Genomic DNA, 24,890 nt, shown 5'->3' with positions numbered 1-24,890 from the left:
AACATGATTACTGAGTTGGAGGGCAGAGGTTAAAAGAGGAGGGTAGTAGCAGAGGCTATACATTGTAGCATGGGGGATCCTAGAGACGGAGCTTTTCTATGTCTTGACTGTGGTGACTGTCACACACATCTGCACATATGGCACACTACACAGAAACTAAATAAGTCTACACAAATGAATACATAAAAAACTGGTAAAGTCTGAATATCAATGTCAATGTCAATTTCTTGGTAGTGATGTTATGCTCTCGTTAGGCAAGATGTTGCCTTTGGGGAAAACTGAGTCCAGGGCATGCAGGATCTCTCTGTTTTGTTTCTTGCAACTACATGTAAATCTACATCTACAACCGCCTCAAACAAATGTCCATAGGTCCAGGCCCTAACACTCTTATTCTCTTCTTATAGGACATTCCCTGGGCACAAACTCAGAATCCATTGAATCTTACTTTAAACAGAAGTATCACAAGCTTACTTACCAGGTTTTGTAGATAGCCAAGTACATTAAAATGAGGTGGGTCTGCTAGAGTTCTCAAGGTCACACAACTGAGGTTTAAAACCCACACCTCCAGATCCCCAGTCTGGTGTTTTTAATCTTCCTCATCTTTTGAGGCCTTTTGATCTTGTGGGTGAGAGTACATACTTCTTCCTGTGAACCCATACATTTAACACTTTTAAGACCCTGGTTTGATTAAGCATAGCAAGCTTCTAAAAAAGAAATACAAGAATAAGAACATATTTGTAAACTCTTTCAAGATGATCCAGTATTAAGGGTGATTGTGTGTTCAAAAGTTACAATGGCAAAGATCTAGGTTAGTCTCAAGGTGTCTTACCAGGTTTGTTAAGCCAAGAATAGGTAACCAAGAGACATAAAAATCATCCTTTGCTGGAATTCTTTGGAAATGTGTTAGATGTTTATTTCAATAGATGTCAGTTATGACCATTATTACATTAGGAGCTACAGTTGTAGGGAAGGGATGTGAGTAACTTGGCACCTGCCCTCCTACATCTGATGATTTAATGGAGACAATGGAAAAGTAGTCCGCCATAGTTTACTATGAAATATTCTATGATAAGAGAAGAACAGGAAGCTATAAAAACATAGATGAGCATCTCACCCAATCTCAGAGGCCACGGATGCAGAAAAGTTTTTAATACAAAGTGTGAAATAGGGGAGCATGGTGATACGATAGGACAGGATTGGAGGCCGTCACAGTGGAGGGACTAGCATGTGCAACAGTTCACTAATCCATAATGCGTTTGGGAGAACTGCAGCTTGGGAAAAGAGTAAGAGTTGAGGCTGGACACTGGTGAGGGGTGATGGTGGGCAGGGACCAGATCATGGAACGCCTTTGCAAGTAGCCCACAAGGATCACAATGTGAAATAGCACAAGTAGCAACTGAATGGAGGTGCTTGTCAGGCTAGTTTCCACCACTTGCCACAGGACATCCTTAAGCTTTCTTATTTCTATTACCCATCTTTCTGCAGAGTCCTCTACTCTTCTCCAACATCGTGTTCCCTAAGCTTCAAGGCCTAGTTCTTACACCAGCTCTTTCTCCAGGAAGCTTCTCCAACCCCTAACTGGAAGGGTGGCCTTTTTCTGGGCACACTGGGTGTGGGTGTCTGTGTACGTGCACAATACAGCAGCACGTGCAGTGTAGCGCAATGATTACGACACTCTGGAGCCAGCCTACCTGAGTCGAGATCCTATGCTTCCATTTCCTTATCTGTCAAGTGGTAATCATAACATTACTACGTCAAAAGGTTATCTCAGGATTGAATAATTCCATTGATACCTTTAACTCCCCTAGAACAGTGACAGGCACAAAGGAAATGTTTAATAAATGTTAGCCTTTATTACATGTTGTGGGCCCTCTACACACCCAACTGAGGGCAAGGCCTATCACTTGTGTTCAATCAACTTGGAACTAATCAGAGAAGAGAGAAGTCAATGTCCTCTTTTTGTGAGCAGTCACCTTTATGACCTCACACTCTTTGCTTAGACAACTGGTCTACTCAGGCAAGGTATGCACTTTCCTTTCACAGATGGATGTGTGGTAGAGGCAAGAACCCCAAACAGTGATTTTGAGGAACTAAACCATCATCCTAGCTCCTCTGTCCTAATCCCTGGATGACCTAAAGCAAGTGCCTTTCACTTTCCAGAACTTTGGTTTTTCCGGCTGTGCAAGAAAAATGAGCTCCTATGAAGCTCAAAACTGCAGAGGGCTTGGCAGCATTTTGCACAGCAGTGATGCAAACACGATTTCTATTTCCCAGTCTGCAAGCCACACCACACATCTCCCGGGCCTTCACTTTCACTTCCAGAAGCGGCACACTCCCCAGACTGGCATGGCTGGAAGGTCTCCAGCACTGGGAACAGCTATATTTTAATTCGCCCCGCCCACTGTCTTGATGGATTCTTTTTCTCCTCCTCCAGGGACTTTCCTCACTTCCTTCTGTAAACGAAGGAAGAAGCACATGAGCACACTGTATATAAATATGCTTGGGAAAGCTTTCTTCTTCTTCTTCTTCTTCTTCTTCTTCTTCTTCTTCTTCTTCTTCTTCTTTTTTTTCTTAAACCAGACTTGGTTTCTGTTGTAGGCGGTGCATTCCCTAGCCAGGCGGGGCCCAGTGTGTTGTGGAAGGGGGAGGGGAGAGGCCAGGGGGTGGAGTAGGCAGTGATTAATGCACCCACTGTGAGAGCCTGTCTTCTATTTAATGGGGGGGTCTCTCTGCCCAGGGGGAGTCAGAGCCGTCTCCAGGACCAGCGGGAGCATGGCAGAGAATCTGGGGCTGGGCTTCAGGGAAACAGCCAGCGTGGAAATGCTGCCCGAGGAAGGCAGCTGCACCCCCAAGGCCAGAGCCAGGTTAGCAGCCAAGAGCAGAGCACGCTGGGCTCTCACTTGCTGCCTGCTGTCGCTCCCCATCCTGGCAGGACTCACCACCTACCTGCTTGTGGGCCAGCTCCGGGCCAGAGGAGACGCCTGTGTGTTCCAGGTAAGCAGTCTCTCCCCTGAGCCCTGAGCCAGGGGCCCACTGACCTGCTGCAGGCACCTGGCAGCCGCTGCAGCTGTGGACAGACTCCTTTGACCCACCAAGCTCCCTGCTTCCCCATGCTAAGGAAACACCATGGGAAAGGCAGAGAGGTCCAATCTGGTGTTTATCCTCAATGATTCCAGGAGATGAATTGTCCTCTTTATGTTTATATGGGAACAACCTCCAATAACATAGTTTTAGATAATTACAATCATAGTGTACTATGACTATTTGGGAATATTCCTTTTCTTAAAAAAAAAAAAAAAACCTCCTTAAATTATATAACTAACATATGTCATTGAAGAAAGTTAGAAAACACAGATAAGGAAAAGATGATAATTATCATTACCCATAACCACATCGAAGTGACCACTATTGATATTTTGGGTATAGAATTCTGTATTTTGTAACAAGATGAGATTATTTTGAGTCTACAAATATGTTATGATTTTATTTATTGTTAGTAAATTCACAGCAGTATGATGATATAGATGATTGCATTATGTTCCTGTATATGATATGTCTGTGCTATAATCTAACCAACCCCCTTTCTTGGGTTTAGAAATATTCTTTTTCAATGCTCCAGAAAGAATCTCTTGCCTTATTTTCTATCTCTCACACCTTGCTGGGGGCTCAGGGTAGAGGAGCTTAGTCAAAAATGAATGTAAGATGTAGGGAGAACATTGGTGCCAAGTGGGGTGGGTACAGGTCTCAAGGGGAAACTTACAACTCTGGACTAGGAACATCAAAAACCTTAAAGACCAAAGAAAGTGTCATTCAAATAATACCCTTTTATAAAAAAAAAATACTCCTGCGAATCTGTCATGACTGATTTCATTTCAGTCAAAGGTATTATATGCCAGAGGAGAAAACAGGCTTTTTAATTGATTTAACTGGAAGTCTGTCTTCTAAGCAATGCTGGCTGGCTTCACAGCAGGAACACCAGGAGAGACCAAGCCATGGCTAATATGTAACTCTCACCACCCCCTCAGAGTCAGCAAACAGATCTTGATTCAGGCAGCAGGGTCCACAGCCACATGTCATCATTCAGAAAACATAGAAATACGCAGATAACCTGGAAATGGTGTCATGTTAGAGAAGAAATTCAAGGCATGGGAAGTCAGGCTGTGACCCCTAAGCCACCTAACCCCCTAAGCTTCCTATGGAGTCAAACCAGAGCATCTCATCGGTGTTCTGGGATTCTGTCCTTCTTTAGCCAGAAAGAGACAGTTGTTCTGGAATGAGACAGTTGTTCTGGAATGAGGCATTGAGGGACCTCCAAAAACCTGAACTCTCCTGGGATCTGTAAGGAAACAGTGCCTCTGCCTAAAATGATGTCTTGAGATCCCCTATTTCGGCAGATGCCAAAGAACACTTTTGTTGATCTAGAAGACCATCGGGTTCTGGAAGCACCTTGGGGTTAGCAACCGTGGGAAGCCGGTCACCAGCCCTTGGTGGCGGAATGCCACGGTCCACAGGGCTGGTAACTTGCTCCATCAGGAAGAGAGCTTGAGATACGAGCTGTCACTACACAGAGAAGCCCACAAGAGAAGGCATGAGTGCCTGCCCTATCATAGGTACTCAAGAAAGAAAAGGCTAATATTGCATTCTGTGATGCTTAAACCAATCTCCCTGGAGAGCAGACATGCAGAGACGGTTAGTGCTGTGGTTTGGCCAGGCTATCCAACTTCTTGGTGCGTCAGAAGAAGAGAAAGGGAAACAAGGGTGAGGCTGGGGCACATGTAGCAATCAGAGTCTTGAAAAGAAACACCCGGCCCATTCAAACAAGAGAGTTTAAAGAAGAATGCTTAAAGGGTTTGGAAAGGTTCAAAGAAGAGTCTCGTTGCCGAAATGCAGAAGAGCTGGAAGCATCGTGAGGTTAGCAACAGTGGGAGGCTGGTCATCACCTCTTGGCCTGAAAGAGCAAAGGGAGGGAGCAGTTTTAGGGGGACCCAGGGAGAATGAAAACATAGGAGAGGGCTGGCTGGAGGCGCTGAGGGTTAAGTGGAGCCTGTCTGCTTGCCAGACAGCAGGGAGGGAACAGGAAAAAGGGCAGGAGAACTGGTCACTCTCTGCTCCCTGCTTCTCATCCCACTGGCCAGATTGGAAATCAGGCTCAAAAGAGCCAGGAAAGCAAGAGTGCCCAGAAGACAGCCTCACAGGACACAGGGCGGGTCCAAGAAGGGCAAAGAGTGGATCCTACTGGGTTAATGGAGAATAACCAGTTCAGAAAACATGGAAAATAGGATTCAGGAGGGAAACTAGGTCACCAGGGAGAGCTTGAGTGGGCAGAACTATGTCATGGCTCGTAGACATCTGAGTTTGAATTCTAGCTCACCCACCTCTGGCTGGGTAAGAACAGGAATGTGGTTTCGTTTCTTTGAACTTGTTTCCTTTTCTACCAAAACAGGATTCACATGTCAACCCTCTGGCAGCACTGATAAGACGAGTGCAGGAATGTAGGGAGACCCACACACCGTTACTGTGATAGCCATCCTCACACGACGCCAGACACCCAGCAGCTACTGAAAACCAGTAGCAACTGGTGTAGGAAATAGCAACAAAGACAGTTACCAAAACTGGTAAAATATATGTATTTTAAACTGGACTCTCCCTTCAGGGGTCATGTAAGGAAAGATTCAAGGTGACAAAATCCTTAACCCAGGTAGGTTTGCAGAGCAGAGATCAAAATCAGATTTGAAAAGATTTATAACCACCTGTAGGGGAAGTGTCCATAAATATGGCATCAGTTGTATACATCCTGGCACCTCCATGCAGGGAAAATCTGCAGTTGCCACTATTTTTAAAAAGATGAAACATCTCAGGGCACCTGGCTGACTCAGTCGGTTGAGCCTCTGGCTCAGGCCATGGTCTCAAGGTTCGTGGGTTCGAGCCCCGTGTCGGGCGCTGTATTGACAACCCAAAGCCTGGAGCCTGCTTTGGATTCTGGGTCTCCCTCTCTCTCTACCCCTCCCGCCCCCCTCAAAAATAAATACACATTAAAAAAAAATAAAAAAACAAAATGAGACATCTCTAGATGTAAGGATGGAGAATTTCTCCAAGATATATCATTAATTGGGAGGAAAAAAAAGGTACCTAATGGTACATAGAATGGGGGACATTCATTTTCAGGAAATATATATATTCATATCTATGAATGTTTTTATAAATGTATAGAACCTCTCAGGAAAAGGACAAGAGATTGGTAGCTCTGCCCACATCTAGCTTGGGGAACTGGGTGGTGGGGCAAGAGAGAAGCATTTTTAAACTTATACCTTTTTTGTACAAAATGTATATGTTACATGTAAAACAAAACCCAGAGAGATAGTAAAATGTTTTAGGGTCGTTAGACTCCTGGAAGATGCCAGGTATCTGGGAAAAACTCAGTTTAAATTCTTGCCTAGATACTTCTTAGCCATGTTACCTAACCTCCCTGGGCCTCAGGCTCCTTATGTGTGACAGGGGATACTTAGAAATAAAGTATTTAAGGTGTCTGGCAGGAGGTGGGAGATTAGTAATTGGTAGCAATTATTATTATTATGACCAGGGAACTTCCTGTTCATGGAAATTACATCAGACAGGGCAACTTCTCCTCCCGCTCTGGAATCACCAGGCCAGAGAGTGGGTTTTGACCCTGGAGGAACTTTCTTGTTCTCTGACGTTTTGTGAGCTATCTCCCTGCCTCCTTCTCCACCCTGGCCTTGCACCCACAACCCACACTCCAATCCGTTCTTTGCCAGCTGCCCTGGACCACGGCCCGGGCTTTCTTGGGGCCCTTAGTGGCCTCGATTGCCCTCAGGCTGGGTCTGTGAGCCCCCACGCTGGCCCACAGGGGCCCTGAGGCCAGGCCTCCATCTTCCCCAGCCACTGCTCTGGCACATACAGGGTCTGTACTCCAGGCATGGCAGAATGTACCATGCTGGCTCAGCCCCAGCCCGGCGCACGGTGGGCACACAGAACTGTGCGAAAAATTGTCAGGGATGTCATTAGCAGCATTGTTTCTTTGGACTGAACCACGGCCCTATCTCTGTCCTTCCCCTCCAGGTCTTCTTCTGGAATCCCCACACACTCTCCCTACTTTCTTCTTGCTTCCTTACAACCTCCCTTCCACCCCTTCCTGAAAACCCCTGCAAGACTCCTAGCCCTTGTTCCCTGCTCGCCTCTCCCCCCCACGCCTGCCCCTGAGACACACCCCAGCCCTGGTCTCCATCCAGACCCACGGGACCCCACAGTGATGCCGACTGAGGCCTCAGAGTTGCACAGGTTTGAGGGAATGCCATGGCTCCACCACATTACATCTGTGACCCTCTAATAACTGATCATGTACCAAACACCATTCTAAGCTTCTTCAAACCTAAGGTTCTGAGAAGAGTAAATGAGATCATGCCTATGAAGCCCTTAGCCTGGGGTCTGGCATGTATCCATGTATGATACATTTGCTATTATTACTAGATGCATCATCTCAGTTAGTCCTTGAAACCGCACAACAAGGAAGGAAAGTGCTACTGTTATCTCCATTTTAGAGATGATGAAACTGAGGCCTAGAAAATCTAAGCCACGTGACCATTGGGATTCAGATTCACCATATACGTTCCTTCTAAGCACTACACTGTTTCTGCCTGTGGTGTAAACGCAGCAAATCATTCACTTCGTGGCATGGTCAGGAGGATTTGACAAGGATTCCCTAAAAAGTACCTGTCACATAGTAAATGCTCAATAAATGCTAATCTCCTCCTTCCCCTGGGGGCTCCTAGCTGTACCTGGCACACAGAAGGCACTCACAAAGGGTTAGCTGGGTAGAGAGAGAGGAAAGGATGCACAAGGTCCCCGGCCTCCCTAAGTCATCCACTCCCTGTCTATAACGTGGGGAGGTGAACACACTTGTTTTATAGCTCTGAGGTGAGAATTCAGCAAGAGGATGTTGGGAAGCTATTGCCTGATGTTCAACAGACACAATGCCCCTGCTCTCTCCACCTTGAGGGTGAGCCTTCTGTCTCACTCGGGCTGCTTCCTCTTTGGAAATGAGGGCAGTAATGACAATCCCTTTTCAGTGTTGTCTAGAGAAAACTAACAGATGGTTGAGATAAAAGTGCTTTGGAAATTGCAACACACAGAGCATTCAGTGGCCCTGCCTCTCCTGTGGCCTCAGCAAGTCCTGGCAAACCTGGAAGAGAAGCCCAACTCACGCCCAAGGTCAGGCTGTCGGTGTCAGGCAGAGAGACCACAGGAAAGGAGGGGGAACCAGCCACGGTGCGAACCCCAAATAGACACAGCAGCCCCAGAACTGGTGACTCCAGGATCCATTTGTTGACCTGTTGAAATAAACACACACATCACTCCGTGCCCAGCACTGTGAGCTCCCGTGTCCTCACCTGACAGACCACACACTGTCCAGCTGTAACAGGTCATCTCCCAGCCAGGTCTCCTTAATAAGGCCCAGCCACCCATGGCAGTAACAAGCGTGGGTTTTGAAACATGGGGGAGGGAGTACATTCCTTTCCCTCAAGCCCTTTGCACAGGAAGGGGCAGAAGTCCAGAAGACAGTTGTAGATGGAGGAGAGGAAGCCTCTTCTGCTGGGAGAAGGAGGAGGCCTTCCAGAGGTCCTAAAGGGTTCAAATCTGCCACTGGTCGTAAAGAGACACAAGGCTAGCTTCTGTGTATCACTGAAGCGATAAAACCAAAAGGAAGTTATGCAGAACCAATAAGATGTACCACAAACTTTAACTGAGCCCAAAGAAAGAAGGAAGATAAATTGGATATCCACTTTATGTGTGTGGTCTTTCTTAGGCATCACGATTCTTCTGGGAGGAAAGAATTATTGCCTGCCTTCATGGATGGGGACACTGGGTCTCGCTGAGGTTAGGTGACATACCAAAATCAGACCACTAGGAAACACTAGAGCTGAGATTTCCACATTTGCTTGGCTGCACACACCACATTCTTAGCTGTGAGCCACTCGGAATGTTGTGTGTAAAGCCCTGACCAGTGTGCCTTGGAGGATAATGAATTGAAATAGCCTTGGAATAAAACACTCTCCAGGTTGGATTTATCCCCGTGTGAGTACAGAGAGAAACAAAAGCAAAAGACAAGGAGACAACTGTCTGTATATTTCTCCTAGAAGTCCTGGGAGGATGCTATGGGTCATAGAACATTTATGTGTTTTTGCAATTGAGGCATTTATGACGGCAAGCAGTGGATATCTCTTCCTGTTTATGAGTATACAAGACAGTCAGTATGGGACACAGGAGAAAGGCTAAATGGGTCATTAGTTAAAACACACTCAAGGGATTTTTCTGGGGAAATACCAGTAAGAGAGTCTCAAAGACCATCTATCTTCAAGTTCGATTGTCCATGGTGTATACTCAGCTAATGTTTAGGGGGCTCCTGATACATGCCAGGGTCTGCACTTGGTCTACAAGTTCAGATCCCAGACCCTCCATTTACTCTTTGATGTTTGGCTTACAAAGGCTATAAAAAGGTAATGCCGGGGCACCTGGGTGGCTCAGTCAGTTGAGTGTCTGACTTTGGCTCAGATCATGATCTCACGGTCCATGAGTTCAAGCCCTGCGTCAGGCTCTGTGCTGACAGCTCAGAGCCTGGAGCCTGCTTCAGATTCTGTGTCTCCCTCTCTCTCTGACCTTCCCCCGTTCATGCTCTGTCTCTCTCTGTCTCAAAAATAAAAATAAATGTTAAAAAAATTTTAAAAAAAGAAGATAATGCCCTGGGGTGCCTGGGTGGCTCAGCCGGTTGAGCATCCAACTTCAGCCCAGGTCATGATCTTACAGTTTGTGAGTTCAAGCTCTGCATTGGGCTCTACACTGACAGCTCAGAGCCTGGAGCCTGCTTCGGATTCTGTGTCTCCCTCTCTCTCTGCCCCTCCCCTACTCGCACTCTATCTCTCCCTCAAAAATAAATAAACATTTTTTAAAAATCTTTTAAGAAAGGTAATGCCCTTCTTTGAGAATAACTGGAGCGGTAGACAAGAAACACACATAAACACCAATACAGGACCTCACACCCCGGAGCACCCAACTAGATAGTAGTCTCCTTCCTCCATCCTTCTTTCTTCCCTGGTTGGAGTATTAGAGTAATTCCAAATATGCTTATAGCAATAGGTCATGGTTATTTTGTGTCAGGGATTACCAATTAGCATACAAAGAAAAAAAAAGTGAGAGAAAGAAAATCAAATGAGGAGGAAAATCCCCTGACCTATAAGAACTAAGGGGTTAAAAGTGCCAGCTTGCTTTGCTTGGGCTCATAAATGCTGGTGGCCACAGGTGCCCCACATTCCACTAATACAAATCCCCATGGGCAGACACATTTGCCTTTTCTGCCTCTGACTCCTGGCCAAAACTCACAACCATCAATAAACATTTCTGGAGCCATGACTATGCTGCCAGCAGAGCCTGGGATGAAAACCTTTGGAGGCTCCAGTCCTAAAAGATGATGGCCATCCAACTCTTGAATTAATTGTTTTTTATTTAAACAAAAACTCAAAACGTGGCATGTGTTCTAAAATAAAAAAGGTCTCTTTCTTAGTTTTTTAGATTGCAAAACTCAGGCTAAAGTCACTGAAGCTAAACCTTGCTTCATTTCTTGGCTCTATTTTCTTCCTATCTTTCTGACATCTGAGCAACAGCATATTTTGCCCTTTGGATAATCCAGCGGAAGTGCCAGGCACTGTCTGAGGCACCAGGAATCTGGTGGTAAGCGAGAGACAGATGGAGCGAGTCATTGCCCACAAGCAGCTTGAATTGCACTAGAGAGCAAAAAGCAATTAGCACACAAATAACAATATCACTTCAGGGAGTGATAAATGCTTAGGAAGAGAAAGCAATGGGGTCTTGGTTCTCAGCCAGTGGTGTGAGAAGGCATTTATGAGAGAATAAATCACATTTCCCAGGGATGCTCTTGGACTCTGTGACTATTCAGATTTGGAAGACAATGCTGCACCCCTCAGGAGCTAATGTCTCCTTGGTGCCCCCAGAGTAACCCAGAAGCAATGGAGATGAATCAGGCTGGAGGACACTTGGGAATTGTATTGGCCTGGTGTTGTCAGCGGCCATCCTGAGATCTGGCATGGAACCAGCTCAGATGCACAAACCTTTTCCCAAATAAGCTACTAGTTCTTTGTCTCAAACCTTCTCTTCATTCATTCCTGCTTCCCATCACAAAAAGCTTTCTCCCATGATAGAGTCACTCTTAAGAGAAGCAGCAATGGAAGGCTTTAGGTGCTGTTCTGGGAAAGAGAGTCCCAGCTGATGTTCTTGGGGACTCTTGGACTGTTGAGGTCTTCAACATCTGCCAACCAGGACTGTCACAGGCTCCAGATGTATAGCGGATTCCAGGCCACTGAAACCCATACACGTCCAACCATATATGAGAATAAACATGTGCCTAGGTTATAGAAATCCAGCAGAGCCCATAAGGAAATGTGTTCACATCACAGATACAGACTAATGGCAGCGAGACTCTGAGCCAAAAGGAATGTTCCAATCTCTTGGCAGAGCGTCTGCTTAGACAAAAATAGGCAGATATTCAAGGAGATTTCTCAGCAGAGAACTAAATGAAGCAGAAGACCAGCCAGGGCAGTATCATTTTGTACACAAGAGGATGCGACCGCACTCTCCCCAGTTCTCTTTGAGTTCACCTTCAGTTTTCTGCCTCGTCAGAGACGGATTCTTTACCAGCTCTGACAACAGCAAATAAGGAAACAGGCTACAGAATGAGCTCCTTTCTAGGCTGCTTCTCTGCTCCCCCACCCTAGCCCATCAAAGTTATTGATGTTGGACAAGTAGTCACATCAATTGGGTTTAGGTCTTCCAAAGCCACTCTACTCACACCCCTATGCTAAAATGTATATAATGGGTTCATTTGGCAGCAAAAATCCTTGTAGTTTCCCAGCTGCTCCCATGCTCTGCTGGGCCTCCTTACTCTCCCACAAGCTGTTGGCCTCTTCTGGAATAGCCATTACTTTTTATCACCTGGCTAATACCTGTGGGACCTGTAAGACTCATTTCAGAGGTAATTTCCCCTGATTCCCCCGCTCCTGGGCCAGGTTCCTGTTTTCTGAACTCTGTGCTTCCCCTATTCTCACAGTGCACAGAACTGCTGGTACTTATCCATCCACCTCACCAGAGAGGGAGCTTGTCCAGAAGTGGGAAGGTACAATTGCCTAGGGCTAGGGATTCTGGAATTGATTGGCCTGGTTTAAAATCCTATGTCTCCACTTTCCAGGTGTGGGACACTGAGCAAGTTACTTAAGCCCCATTTTCAAATAAGGACATGAATAACATCTACCTTAGGAGACTTTGCAAAGCGGAAGGAGACAATGTGTGTGAAGGGTTAAGCATAGGTCAGTGCCACTAGTCATTCAACAGATGGTGGCTACACTTACTGCATTTCTCAGGCCCTTTGAGTCATTCACTGTGGTTGCCTCTCATGGCTGGAGCACAGAGGACTTGGAGAGGAGTAAAGAGCAGGTAAAAAGAATGGGGTGGTCAACTGGAACCTTGAATGCCAAGATAAGTATTTGTGCCTGTGTCTTAAAGACCATGGGGAGCCACTGAAGATGTATGAACAGAATCGTGTCCCAATACAGTGATGCTTTAGAAAGAGCACTCTGAGAGCAAGCAAGGAGGTATTTCGAGAAGAGGAGAACCAGATGCAAAAGGACCAGCTAAGAGGCTCACGGGAGAATCCAGGAGAACAGCATGCTAAGGCCTGGAGGGGAGGCATAAATGAGAAAAGCTTCAAAATAGAAGTGGCAGCTTGGGTTTACAGAAGAAGAAAGCAGTGAGTTTCAAGCCTGGTAATAGGGGAAGCAGTCATGGTGCCATTAACAGAATTAGGAAGCAGACAATGGAGAAACAATAGATTCAGTCATTCAAAGACAGGATCTCTGTCCTCAAGAAGCCTTCCAGGGGAGGTTAGATAGTATGGCTTAGGAATAAAAAGAGCCTGGCAGTCTGGGCTCTAATGAGGTCACTGTTATCATAGACCTGCTCAAAGACCTGTTCAGCAATGACACAGCTACACCCACATGACCACATACACGTGTGCAAATAGCACCATGCCACAGACACATGTAGACACACAAAACACATCTGTTCCTACCCTCCCCCACTGCTGGAGCTGTCTTCTGTTACACCCACACGGACGCACAATTCTTCATTCACGAGTACAATCTCACACACGCACAGATTCTAAGACGTAAAACTGGTTATATGAAGCTCTCTGTCTGTGGGGACTATGTATTATAAAAACCCAATCAGAAGACTCTGAGGTGATTCAATACCATATCAGAAAGGTTTTCTGGAAACTAAAATGTAAGGACTAAGCCAAGGACTTAGTTTGTTTTGTTCCTGAGCTTTACGTTCACACACACAAGTGGTGATTCCTTCATTTTCCATGCGTTCTTTGCCCTGACTCCTGCATTTTCTGTTTTGATCCTCATCTCAAATCTGGGAGTTATCTGAGGCTAGGGATGTTATTATTCCCATTTTACAAATGAGGACACCAGAGCTCAGAGAGGAAAGATCATATTGTTTGAGATCATATTGTTAATCAGTGTTGACAGCAGGATTCGAATTCGGGTCTGTCTGCCTCCAAAGCAGTCACTCTTTCACTCCCATGTGGTATCTGAAATGGCTAGCAAACTACGATTGCAAGGATGCAAATTTCTTCATGTATTTCATGGAAAAGGGGGGCTGATGGGTAGGATAATAGAGCCCTTATTTCTTTTTCTAGATCATTTTTAAAATTAGTTCCAATTTGGGGGGCGCCTGTGTGGTTCAGTTGGTTAAGCGTCCAATGCTTGATTTCAGCTCAGGTCATGATCTCACAGTTCATGATTTCAAGCCCCGTATCGGCCTTGCTTGACAGTAAGGAGCCTGCTTGGGATTCTCCTTCTCTCCCTCTCTCTCTACCTTTAGCCCACTCATTCTCTCTCTCTCTTTCTCTCTCTCTCTCAAAATAAAAAAAATAAACTTTAAAAATTTTAAAAATAGTTCTAGTTTTTAAATCGTGGTGGAAAAAGAAAAGAAAACAAATGCCACCATTGGTTCAAATGATATAAGCCAAGACAGATGTCACAGTGTCCTAGAATAGAACAGGGAAAGCTCTCAGGACATAACTTCAAAGTTGAGCTTCCAACACAAGCATAGGAGAAAGAAGGTCCTCAGACTGCTAGAGGAGGAAAGGGGGGTGTTGGGCACAAGATTCCCCTCAATTACGTATTCTCGTTGCCGCATCCCTTATTCCAGAGTGCCCAGGCTAGGTGGCAGCAGCATCTTAACCATGCCCTTGCTATGGGCAGCTGTGGGGTTGGGAGACAAAAGGATTACAGGTGGTCTGAATCATATCTTTCTTTCCCAATAGACTCCAAAAGGGCGAGAGTTTGGACCTTCACATCAGCGAGCTTGTAAGTGTGTTCATATCTGATGCCTTTTCTTGTGGGGAACGGGGCATTATCTAGTAGTTTTGGTATGTAGGAGGTTCAGAGGGATGCAAACCTAGAGGAGAAGTGAGGTTCCTCCCCGGTCATTAAAAAGACAAAATTGTGCTGGGGCCAAGTCCATGGCCTTTGGAGTTGATGGCCTCTGCCTCAGTTTACTCATCTGTAAGAATGGTTAAAATGGTAGCTACCTTGTTGGGTTGGTGTGGATTAAATCAGTAAATTCCTATAAAAGCATTAGAACAATGTCCCACCTGCTCCCTATCCCATTTGTTAGGCCATCGATCAATGGATATGGTTAAAGGGACCTTGCATAAGGTCAGCTTGCTCCCCCTAAAGCAGTAGCAGGGAGGGAAGGGCAATGTGAGTTTACTGAACATAGACCATGTGTCAGGAATCATGCTGAGCACTCTCCATTTGTGATAGGAATTGATGAGCCCATCTTAGAAGTGAGAGAAACAGAGTGTTGGACAGGTTAGAAAATTGCCCAAAGTTATGAGCCAAGCTTCATTTGTGTTCGAGACTCTTTGTCCTGAGGCCTCTCTGTCCCTGGAGAAACAAAAACAATCTACAGTGGGCCAAGCTGAGGGAGAGGAATTTTTCTCTCTGGTGGCAGGCACCATGCAACTCCAAAATACTGTCTTCCCTCCAGCCACCCTCTGACAAAGCATCTCTGTCTTTTCCTTACAGACACATCTCCCGGAGCTGGTGGGGATAAGCCAAGGGCACACCTGACAGGTATTTTTCTCCCTGGTGTGTTTTCCAGGAGACCATGCATGGAACATGGGCCCAAGATTTCTTTCAGAGAATTTGCCAAAAGTCATTCTAGGAGCTTCAAACCCAAAACCACACACCTTCGTAACAGACCTCTCTCAGTTGAGGGGTTTCAGATGTCTTCCTCCCTTAAGAGGTCCAAAGGCCCATGACCCTTGGGCATTTTCTTCCAGATTCTATCAGCCCTCTTCCTTTCTGTTCTGTCTCTCTCTTTCATTCACATCCTCAGTCATTCAGAAATGCCTTCCCTCAGAGATTCACCTAATTTTGAATCTGGTCGAAGATGAAAGATCCCCTGAGTTGTTCAACTTATCAAGTCCATCTGTACCCTATTGAGGATGAAGTGATTGGACATTTACATTCAAGGTAGACATTTCCAAAGAATTTTTGTTGATGTGAAGAGATTAAGAGCATCCTCATGATATCGCCAATATCAGTTTCCCAAGCCTAGTGTCGAAATTGCTGGCATCTGATGCCTGCAGTTGCATATACCTCAAAGACTCCGGAGAAAAGAGCAAGACCATGCACAAATATGTGTTAAAACCCCATTGAAAAATTAGAGAGTTAAAAGCAAACGTACTCTCCTGACCTATAAGAAAATTTGCAACCCACAGGGGGATATCCCTGTGGCCCAAGACATGTATCTTACTGTTTGACCAAGAGGAAAGTGTTTGTGGTGTGTTCTGAGTGAGGGGTAGGACCAGAGAAATACCAAGTCACCAATTACTTACCACTTGCCTTTAAGAATGGGACAGATTGAACAAACTGAGCAGGATTTTCCTAAGAGCAGAGTGTGGACATATCACCCCTCTTCCTACTGAATGGGGGACCTGGGGTGGTGGGGGAGAGGTAACTAGGTTCTACTGAGCTCCTAATGTGTACCAGGCACTGTGGTAGGCATTTTACATCCATGATCTCATTTAATCTTCATTTCAGCCCAATGAGGGGGAACACTGAGGCTCTGACAAGTAAAGTCACTTGCCCCAAGTCACATGCATGTCTAGGAAGAGCTGAGATTCAAGTTTGACTCTTAGACCTGCACTGTCTCCATCACAACGTACTTCCTCCCCTAACTCCCACTTGCTGCAAAGTTGACATAGCTAATTGCATACCACTTTAACAAAACTTGCTTTGTCTACAGACTAAACGATTTTTGTCTCTGCATCGCCTAAGAGGATTTTTTTAATCTGTTGCATCATCCACATTGGGAATGGAGATGATCAGGAGCAAGTAATAAAAATGCCTTTCACAGAGTTTGCACAGAAGTAACAGAGCTCTCCAGGGGTCATTTAGTGCAGGGGCCAGAGAGATCACATGTGTCCTGAACATGTGTCACTGTGCAAAATAAACCATAGGCCAGTCAGCATCAGAAAAGGGGATTTAGAAACATCCAGGAACCAAGTTTCTAGTCAGCCACCAGGTGTGAAGGTTGCTAATTATTTCCTTAATCATAACCTATCCCTTAGCTGTGGCAGAAAGCACATATTGGTGATTGCCAAGGACTTCCAAAGAAGTCATAGGAAATTAAACTCTGTCTTTATTTTCCTAAAAAGTATTCATTTTACTGCAGATTATTTTTATTTGAAATCAATGACTTTGTCCTAACTCATTTTTTTCCTGCTCTACCCATACTTCATAAAAGCTTTCATTTATATGTCCAAGTATATCATGTATACTTGTAAATAATGCAAACATAAGACCATGCAAAAATATATAAGATGGAATAAACTTATTTTTTAATCTGCCAAAATGGAAGATACTAACTTATTTGAGGAAAGAAAATAAGTAACTGTTGAGTACTTGTCATATCCACCCATCAGGAGAAAAACGTCCATGTCTCTTTTGTTCACTTGATCTTCCAAACATGGCAATGAAGGGGCTTTATCTCCAGTTCACAGACAGAAAGTCAAGACTCAGAGAGAAGGGACCTACATCACTGATGAATAACTTCACATGCCATAGAGCCAGAACTGGAACTGGCCTCCGTGGCCCAAAGTCCCAGCCCCTTCCACTCCACCAGTCAATTATGCCGGCTTATATTTTGGCCTTGGTGGTGTCAGAGAAGCATTTCCAAATGTTCTGAATCTCTCCTTCCAATACGTACCCTGCATGTTGATTTTTTACTAAACACTGCCTGTGTTTCATGTAACCTTGGACCATGTCATTGCAGAGGAGCTATACGGAACATCTGACTCTGAAATACCCTCTCCGTCGGACAGTATGTCTGAAACAAAAGGCTAATCAATGCAAAAGCAGTTTAGAGCATATTGCTAAAAGCTAGGTATTTTATACACACTGTTCTTTTTTATCCTTTCCATGGGTGTTTTTTGTCCTTTGTTTTTTTCTTTTTCTTTTTTCTTTTTTTTCTTTTTAAGGAAAGAGATGTCAAGTGAAAAACCAATCCTTAGTTAGTAAGGAGAGAGTTTGTGCCAAAAGATATTGCAGGATGGGAGAAGGGAGAAGGAAAATCAGTCGCAATAGGGAGAATGCTCTGCCCATAAGGCCTGCAAGTGTCTCAGGGGTTAAGCTAAAAGGGGTTTTCTTTTACAGAAAGGAGTAAACAAAGGTAGAACCAACCAGGTGTAAGGATGTGTGATGAAGGTTGGCATGTGTCATGTTTTACCCCGAGGGCAGCCTATTCTCAGGAGAGACTGTATGCTGGCCCAGGCTGAGTTCAGGGCCAAAGCTCAGGGGCCTGGAGGAAGGAGAGAAGCTTAACCAAAGTTTGGTTAACAAGCAGTATATTCCAATGGATCAGTGGGGACAAAACAGTTCAGCTAATCATTTGTGAGGCAGAGAGTGAGGATTTGGAGGATCTGGAGTCTGGTCGTATCAGAGATACGTAAAGGGGACAACCCACCAGTTTTATCTAAGCCATTTGGAGAAGTGGTTCTTTGCAAGGAGGCTGTTTTCCAAAACACAAAAGAGTGAGATTTCTTAACCTTCACTGTTTTCCAGGATCGCAGGGCTCAGGTAAAATTCTACATTATCAGGAAAGAAAATTTGGGTGCAGAGAGGCAAAGTAATGTGTCCCTAAGATGCTCCTCTCTGAACAAAAGTATGTCCACTTACATCACCACCACTCGTTCCTCCTCAAGGAGCTTGTTAGTCATTGGTTTTATTCAATCACTACACTCTGTAAATAATAGGAGGCTCTTTTTGGCAAAGTCCACAAGTTCTGACACAAGCAAATTAAACCTCTTTTGTCTCTGCAGTTGTGAGACAAACTCCCACACAGCCCTTGAAAAATCAGTTCCCGGCTCTGCATTGGGAACATGAACTTGGCTTGGCCTTCATCAAGAACCGGATGAACTATACAAATAAATTCCTGGTGATCCCAGAGTCTGGAGACTACTTTGTTTACTCCCAGGTCACATTCCGAGGGACCACATCTGAGTGTGGTGAAATCCGTCAAGGGAGCCGACTGAACAAGCCAGACTCCATCATCGTAGTAATCACCAAGGTAACAGACAGCTACCCAGAGCCAACCCAGCTCCTAATGGGGACCAAGTCAGTGTGTGAAGTAGGCAGCAACTGGTTCCAGCCCATCTACCTAGGGGCCATGTTCTCCCTACAGGAAGGGGACAAGCTGATGGTGAACGTCAGTGACATCTCTTTGGTGGATTACACAAAAGAAGATAAAACTTTCTTTGGAGCCTTCTTACTATAGGGGCAAGGCGGACATCCTTGGGTGAAGGTCCTCTGCCTCCTAGTTCCTAATTTTCCTCCCTTATATGTAATTATAACAAGGGGTTTTTTGGAGCATTCCACAGAAACAGTGGTTTAACTATGAAATCTGAAGCCCGAAATTTCATACTTTATATGCCTAACTGATGAAAATCTTAACCAGAAAAAGGCAGAATAGAACAGACATGTGATCTTGGTTGCTTGGAAAAGTGGTGAGTTTCTAAACATTGGAACACCGATCACCAAATGAATGGAGATCTACTCAGAACATTTCCACTCCTTCATACTACACATTTGTCCCCAGTAGGTCCGATGATTGTGCAATATGATTATGAAATATTTGCTTCAATTCAGTTCAGGAACCATGAACAAAATCCAAAGCCCTAGAAAACATAAATCCTAGAAGCAAAATCCTTCAACGGTTTCCCCAAATATATACTTTAATGCCTTATCTAAAAAAAAAAAAAAATGAAAAAGTTTGGTATTTCTCATGAACGTTCTCAAAAAAAAAACCAAAAAAAACCCACACAACTGTTTTCGTGCCATCTATGGCAAATGAGAAAAGCAACCTCTCCTTTTTTTATGTACATGGGCATCAAACAAGCAAATATGAGTTCCAAATGCATATCAAATACACAACAATAGCATTTATTTAGCACAGTTTTCTTGAGCACCTTTCATATTCTGGGCACTCCCTTGACCCAGAAGATACTATGAAGAACAAGACAGACTCTACTCAAAACTTGAATGATACCAGTACACAGCTCTTGGTCAAATACCACTCAACATACTCCAAGGAGTAATTCCAAGGCCTGACACTGGTACATAAAGTTTCTGGAGCTCTCCTGACTATGTAAGATATCCAGCTGATTAGGTCACTTGGGAAACTTGAAGACAGATTTCTCACCAACTAGACCAACTATGCAACAAGTGTGATGGACACCAAGAGACAGTAGACTTATTCTCTGGGTCTCAAAATCCCGATCACCAAATCTAGACAAGTTCACTTAGATCTGCTTTGAGGTTTGATTCACAATTTGATAGGTGGAGTGTTATATGGTGTTTTTCTCTTTGAATATTCAAGGGATTTAAATACGGTAAATCATAATCAGCTAATCAGCCCAGCCCAGGCTGGAGGAGGAGGGTGGACATTAAGAAAGTCCCTCCTGCACCACAGTGAGCTCCTACCCTCAAATCTGTAGGATTTTCCTGCACTAATATGCCAAGAGTAGGAGAGACCTTTCTGCTCTCTTAGCCTCAATCAACTTGTCTGTTAAGCAGGCATCTACCAGTTTGTCTCCCATGATCAGATGAGCTCGTGGGGATGAAACACACGAACAGCGATCATTCTGTGAAGTCTGAGTATGACACGGGGAGCCACATCCAGCACCTTGGCTCCTGGAATAAATGCTGCCTATTGTAAGAGACCTCATGAATGGGTATAAAAGCAAACTTGGCACCAAAATCACTCTTACCCTTGTTGCCAGGAAACTACAGAGGCACCAAGGTGTGTGATGGGGTTTCTAAGCAGCATGATTGGTGTAACAGTACTTGATCAATATTGGTCAAGTTATAATTAAATAAACATTGATTTCTGGTTTCTCAGTTGGGAGACTGAGTCTCTAAAGGCTTCAGTTTCCCACAACTGCCAGCACAGAACCCAAGGCAGCAGAGGGAAGGGTGTGGTCATCTCCACCTGATTCAAAAAAGACTTCATAAAGGAAGTGAAGCCTGAACCAGTCTTAAAAGAGAGTGGGCGGGGACAACACATGGCCTCAGGGAAAGGGCATCTCAGATGGAGGAATTACCCTTTACTTAAAGCAGAAAGGAAAGGTTTCTCAGTAACTACAAAACCAGCTTGATAAGACAAAGCTCCTTCAACCTACTCCTAGAACAATGTTAGCTGGCAGATTGGGATAACGATATCAATAATTCTAGTCTGGCTCCAGGATCAGAACTCACACCCCATGGAGAAAATAAAATGCCCTGTCTACATTTGCATGAGTGCCCAAGCAATGTGGGGTGCAGGAGAGGATTTGCATGGAAAAGGCCAGAATGGCCAGCTCACCTTCTTCTTCACTAAAAAAAACCCTTGTTACCCAGGCTCTTCAGACCTGCCCACAGCACCTTAGGGGATCTGGTGGATGTGGAAATTCATCCATGAAATAGAAGTTTCCTACTATTCAAAAAGACTTGACCATTTTGGGTCAAAATCCCTGCCACGTATCTATTTTTGCGCCTGTCATAAGCTTGTTTGTCGAAGAGTGTACCATGCTGATGTTTTCACTGCTGAATTTGTTAAATCCCTGTATTTCGTACCGTTCAGAAAGGCCCAGCCGACCATTTCTAGGTGCAAGAATGAGGCGAGAGAATGCATAAGAACATGTGATGGTCTCCTAAAAAGGGTAAATGCGATGCATTCAGAAATTTGCAAGGGAAGAAGGAACATGCTTACGTGCTTTAGAAAATAGTTAATTTAGGAGGAAAATGCTTTGCTGGTTCAATGTGTCTCAAAAGGCTGAATTCAAATCAATTCCACATTTACTGAGTGCCTACTCGCCCTGGGGACACAAAGAGAAATTATTTTAGTCCCAGACGTGTTCATTCTAACTGCTCAGCACCTCCATTGTCTTTCATTTATATTGGCAGTATTAGCTAATTAATTAGCTAACTTTAGGCACGTGGATATTTTCTCATTAGGAAAATGGGTGCCATCTGATGAAGGATGATTATTAACAAAATGATTTGTGTTTACACTAAGTGTTTGTTTTTTAATAGCTTCTCAAAGAGAGTTTTCTGTTAATAAAAGGGAACACAATGAAGATACCATTTCCTCTGGTAGAATCCATCATTTAGGCCACAAATGGAGAGAGGTTATCATCTGCCACGCTTGAGTTTGGCCATCAACACCTTTGAAAATATTAGAACTTATGGATGAGGCAGAGGTGCTTTGAAAAGCCTGTATGCTTCAGAAAATATAAGATCTATGCTGAGAATGCGCAGGATCCCTAGCATTTTGACCCTAGCATGGGTTAGATCTATTTAGCAGAACGGCATTGCTTAAGCTACTAAAATTCCTAAGTGTTTTGACTAAGGTACAGTAGGACTTCCACATCCTGAAAAGTGTCTGGTTCAGTTCAATAACAGCGCATACCAGGGCCCTTGGCTCCATTTCAATTTAAGCTACGTCAACCCCAGAGGAAGTTCCACCTCCATGCTCGTCAGTAACCCCTCTGGATCATAAAAGATTGACTAGCTCAGTGTGCACGAGGCGTGTCCTTTGCCAATATTCTCTTGCAGGGTATTTTCCCCAGTCCTTTCCCAATCATGTTCCCATGATTGCGACACTGGGGATTAATTCTTCAGGACAGGATTATTTGTTATACTCTGCACCTTGCAAAACACATGCAGTAGTTTCCTGCCTCAAGATGCCTTGCTCTCCTAGGGCTTAGAGTCCTGAAATTGTTTTGCCATGTGTAGCAGAATTTATTTGTTTAAGCGTGTGCCACTATCCTGGATATTAACAGCTATTGCATCATTTTGGCAGCTGATCCTGGGGAGGATTCAGTGGACTGACTGTTAAATCCTGAATCCTTTTGCTCTAATGGCGAAAGAGAGTGAGGATCAGAGCAGTCACATCTCTGTCGTGCCCCACGCTGAGAACCATATTTAGAGCTACCCAAGCTCTGAGATGAATTTGCCCCCCACCCCTTCCCTCGCCCCATTTTAAGAAGAAAATATCATACCAGCCCAGACAGAAGTTACTTGTTCAGGGTCACACAATGAGTTCATGGCAGATCTAGAGCTAGGTACTGTCTTCCTGAATCATAATCCTGGGCTCATCCAGTTACCCTCTGCTCTTAGCAGACAGTGTTTTAATAACTGGAAGAGAAACTGTTGGAAGACGGGAGAAGTGTTACCAAATAACCATGGGTGAGGTGGGGGGCTTCTTCCATGTCTCCTTAGAGGAAAGAGCTAGGGCTAAGAAGTTGCAGTTTACAGGGTCATCATTTCTGGCTGGATACCCAAAGAAACTTTCTACCCTAAAAATAGAATGGCCCCAAAGAGTGATTTCTCAGGCCCTGGATACATTCAAGCAAGGGGCTTATCTCAAGGGTTTTGTAGAAGCCTTTCCATCATTGAGGTGGGAGGAAGGATGGAACCGAAGGATGGAACCAAAGGATGTCTCAGGTCTTTTCCGAATCTATGATTATGTGGCCCTTTGTATTTTTTTTGAACGTGGCCATTTTTAAACTGACTTCTGTGTGTTCTATTGGATCCTTAAGAACCTGACAAGCCATGTCAAGAGTTCAGCGGCTCCCAGCCTACAACTGGCTGCAATTTCCCACTTGTTCAGAGAGTGCCCAACACCAAGTGACGGTTTGATCTTGACCAATAGAGAATGCCATGGAATTGTAGAGCCAAGGGAATCTGCACAGTTTATCTACTCCAAGTTACATCATTTTAATAATGAAGAAATCCAGGCTCAGGAAGGTGACATAAATGGCCCAATGTCAGACGGTAACTGGTAGCAGTGCTGAGCTAGAAGTCATAGCTCCTGACATCCAGCCCACAGCCTTTTCATTTCATCCATGAATCAGTTGTGTTGTGTTTTGTTTTGTTTTGCTTTGCTTTGTTTTGTTTTGAGCAGTCGTCACTTGACAGTACTCATCTAAATACTGGAGAGCAAGGCAAGAGAGAACATGACAGGCAAGTCCCACTCACCTGTCGCAAGACTTCAGGAGGAAGGAGAAACACGATGTGGGGCCAATAAAGCACCTGACCTTAATCAAATGACTTTATTCCCAAAGTCATTGAAACATGTAACTTCCCCCACTTTTGTTCCAGGGGTATACAGATTGAACCGATGTAGGTATTTATGTGGTTTTACTGATAAACCCCATGCACTTTCACTGACTTTATGTTTTATGTTAAAACGTCACAATCCCAAGGTAAAGTGCATATTGTATGTTGTTGGACACGTACTTAACTAGTAAGCATCTTGTGTCTCCGGGCACTACTGTGCAAATTCTAATCACTGTGAATGATGTGTTGTATGTGTTAATGTATTTAATAGATGTAACTTAATAAATTGGCATTGAAAGCTGCGGAATGTTAATAATTAGATCAATCCTTTTGTTAACCTGTTCGTTTAATTCTCTTGCTAGATTAAGATCTAAGGATAACCTCTTGAGATCTTTAAAATTCATCTAGTGCTCTGTGTACTTGAATGCAAAATGGCCACTGATTTTTTGCAAGTTATGATGAATCTTACAAAAACGGTGAAGTCCCCAAAATGTGCCACTCTGGTCAAATGAGGGGAAGGGAGACAAGGAGGGGATCTACTGAGCTTCTTAGAAGACTCTGTGGTTTAGTGGCATATCCACCAATCCTGAGAAAGAGAAAGAGAAGCCGGAGAGACCTGTGTTAGTGTTTGACAGAGCTAGAATTTGGACCCAGGACCTGACACGGTATCCCACTGCCTCTTACAAAAATATAAATGGGCAAGAATCGAAAGGGTTCAACTCAGCCATCTCTCTCCATTTTCCAGAGCATTAGCTGGACTCACCAATATCAGGCTGGGGCCATACTAAATCGCCCTTTCTGTGGGTCAAAAATTGTCACACAGAAATATCATGTTTCCCGCTAATAGTTGCGTGTAAAATCAGACATGGATTAAGGGAAGATAAGGCTCTCCTCCAAAACTTTAGTCTCAAAATTTCCCTCCCAGGGGGAACCCTGTGGCTGTACACGTGCCCTTCTGCACTCTTCTCACATTCAGTGGGCACTCACTCCTGGGAGTGAGGAGGACAAAACATTTTTTACACTTAAAGAGAGAAATGAATTATTGGCCCTAACCTTATTAAAAAACAAACATCTACAAAGTCATAATGGCAGTTCTCCAGATGAGAAAAGTCATCTGATCTAAGCTTACCAAAG

General features: G+C 44.4%; 1 protein-coding gene across 1 annotated transcript; it reads left to right on the top strand.

Moving 5' to 3' along the window:
- Window positions 1–2,347: 2,347 nt before the first annotated feature.
- TNFSF15 (TNF superfamily member 15) lies at window positions 2,348–24,054 on the top strand. Its single transcript, XM_007094329.3, has 4 exons — window positions 2,348–2,994; window positions 14,414–14,456; window positions 15,180–15,227; window positions 18,479–24,054. The coding sequence occupies exons 1-4, from the start codon at window positions 2,716–2,718 to the stop codon at window positions 18,931–18,933; spliced, it is 825 nt and encodes a 274-aa protein (XP_007094391.2). The 5' UTR covers window positions 2,348–2,715; the 3' UTR covers window positions 18,934–24,054.
- The last annotated feature ends 836 nt before the right edge of the window (window positions 24,055–24,890 follow it).

Source organism: Panthera tigris, chromosome D4 (assembly GCF_018350195.1).
Source record: "Panthera tigris isolate Pti1 chromosome D4, P.tigris_Pti1_mat1.1, whole genome shotgun sequence".
In the NCBI taxonomy this organism is placed as follows: Eukaryota; Metazoa; Chordata; class Mammalia; order Carnivora; family Felidae; genus Panthera; species Panthera tigris.
This window is presented reverse-complemented; position numbering and strand designations above follow the sequence as displayed.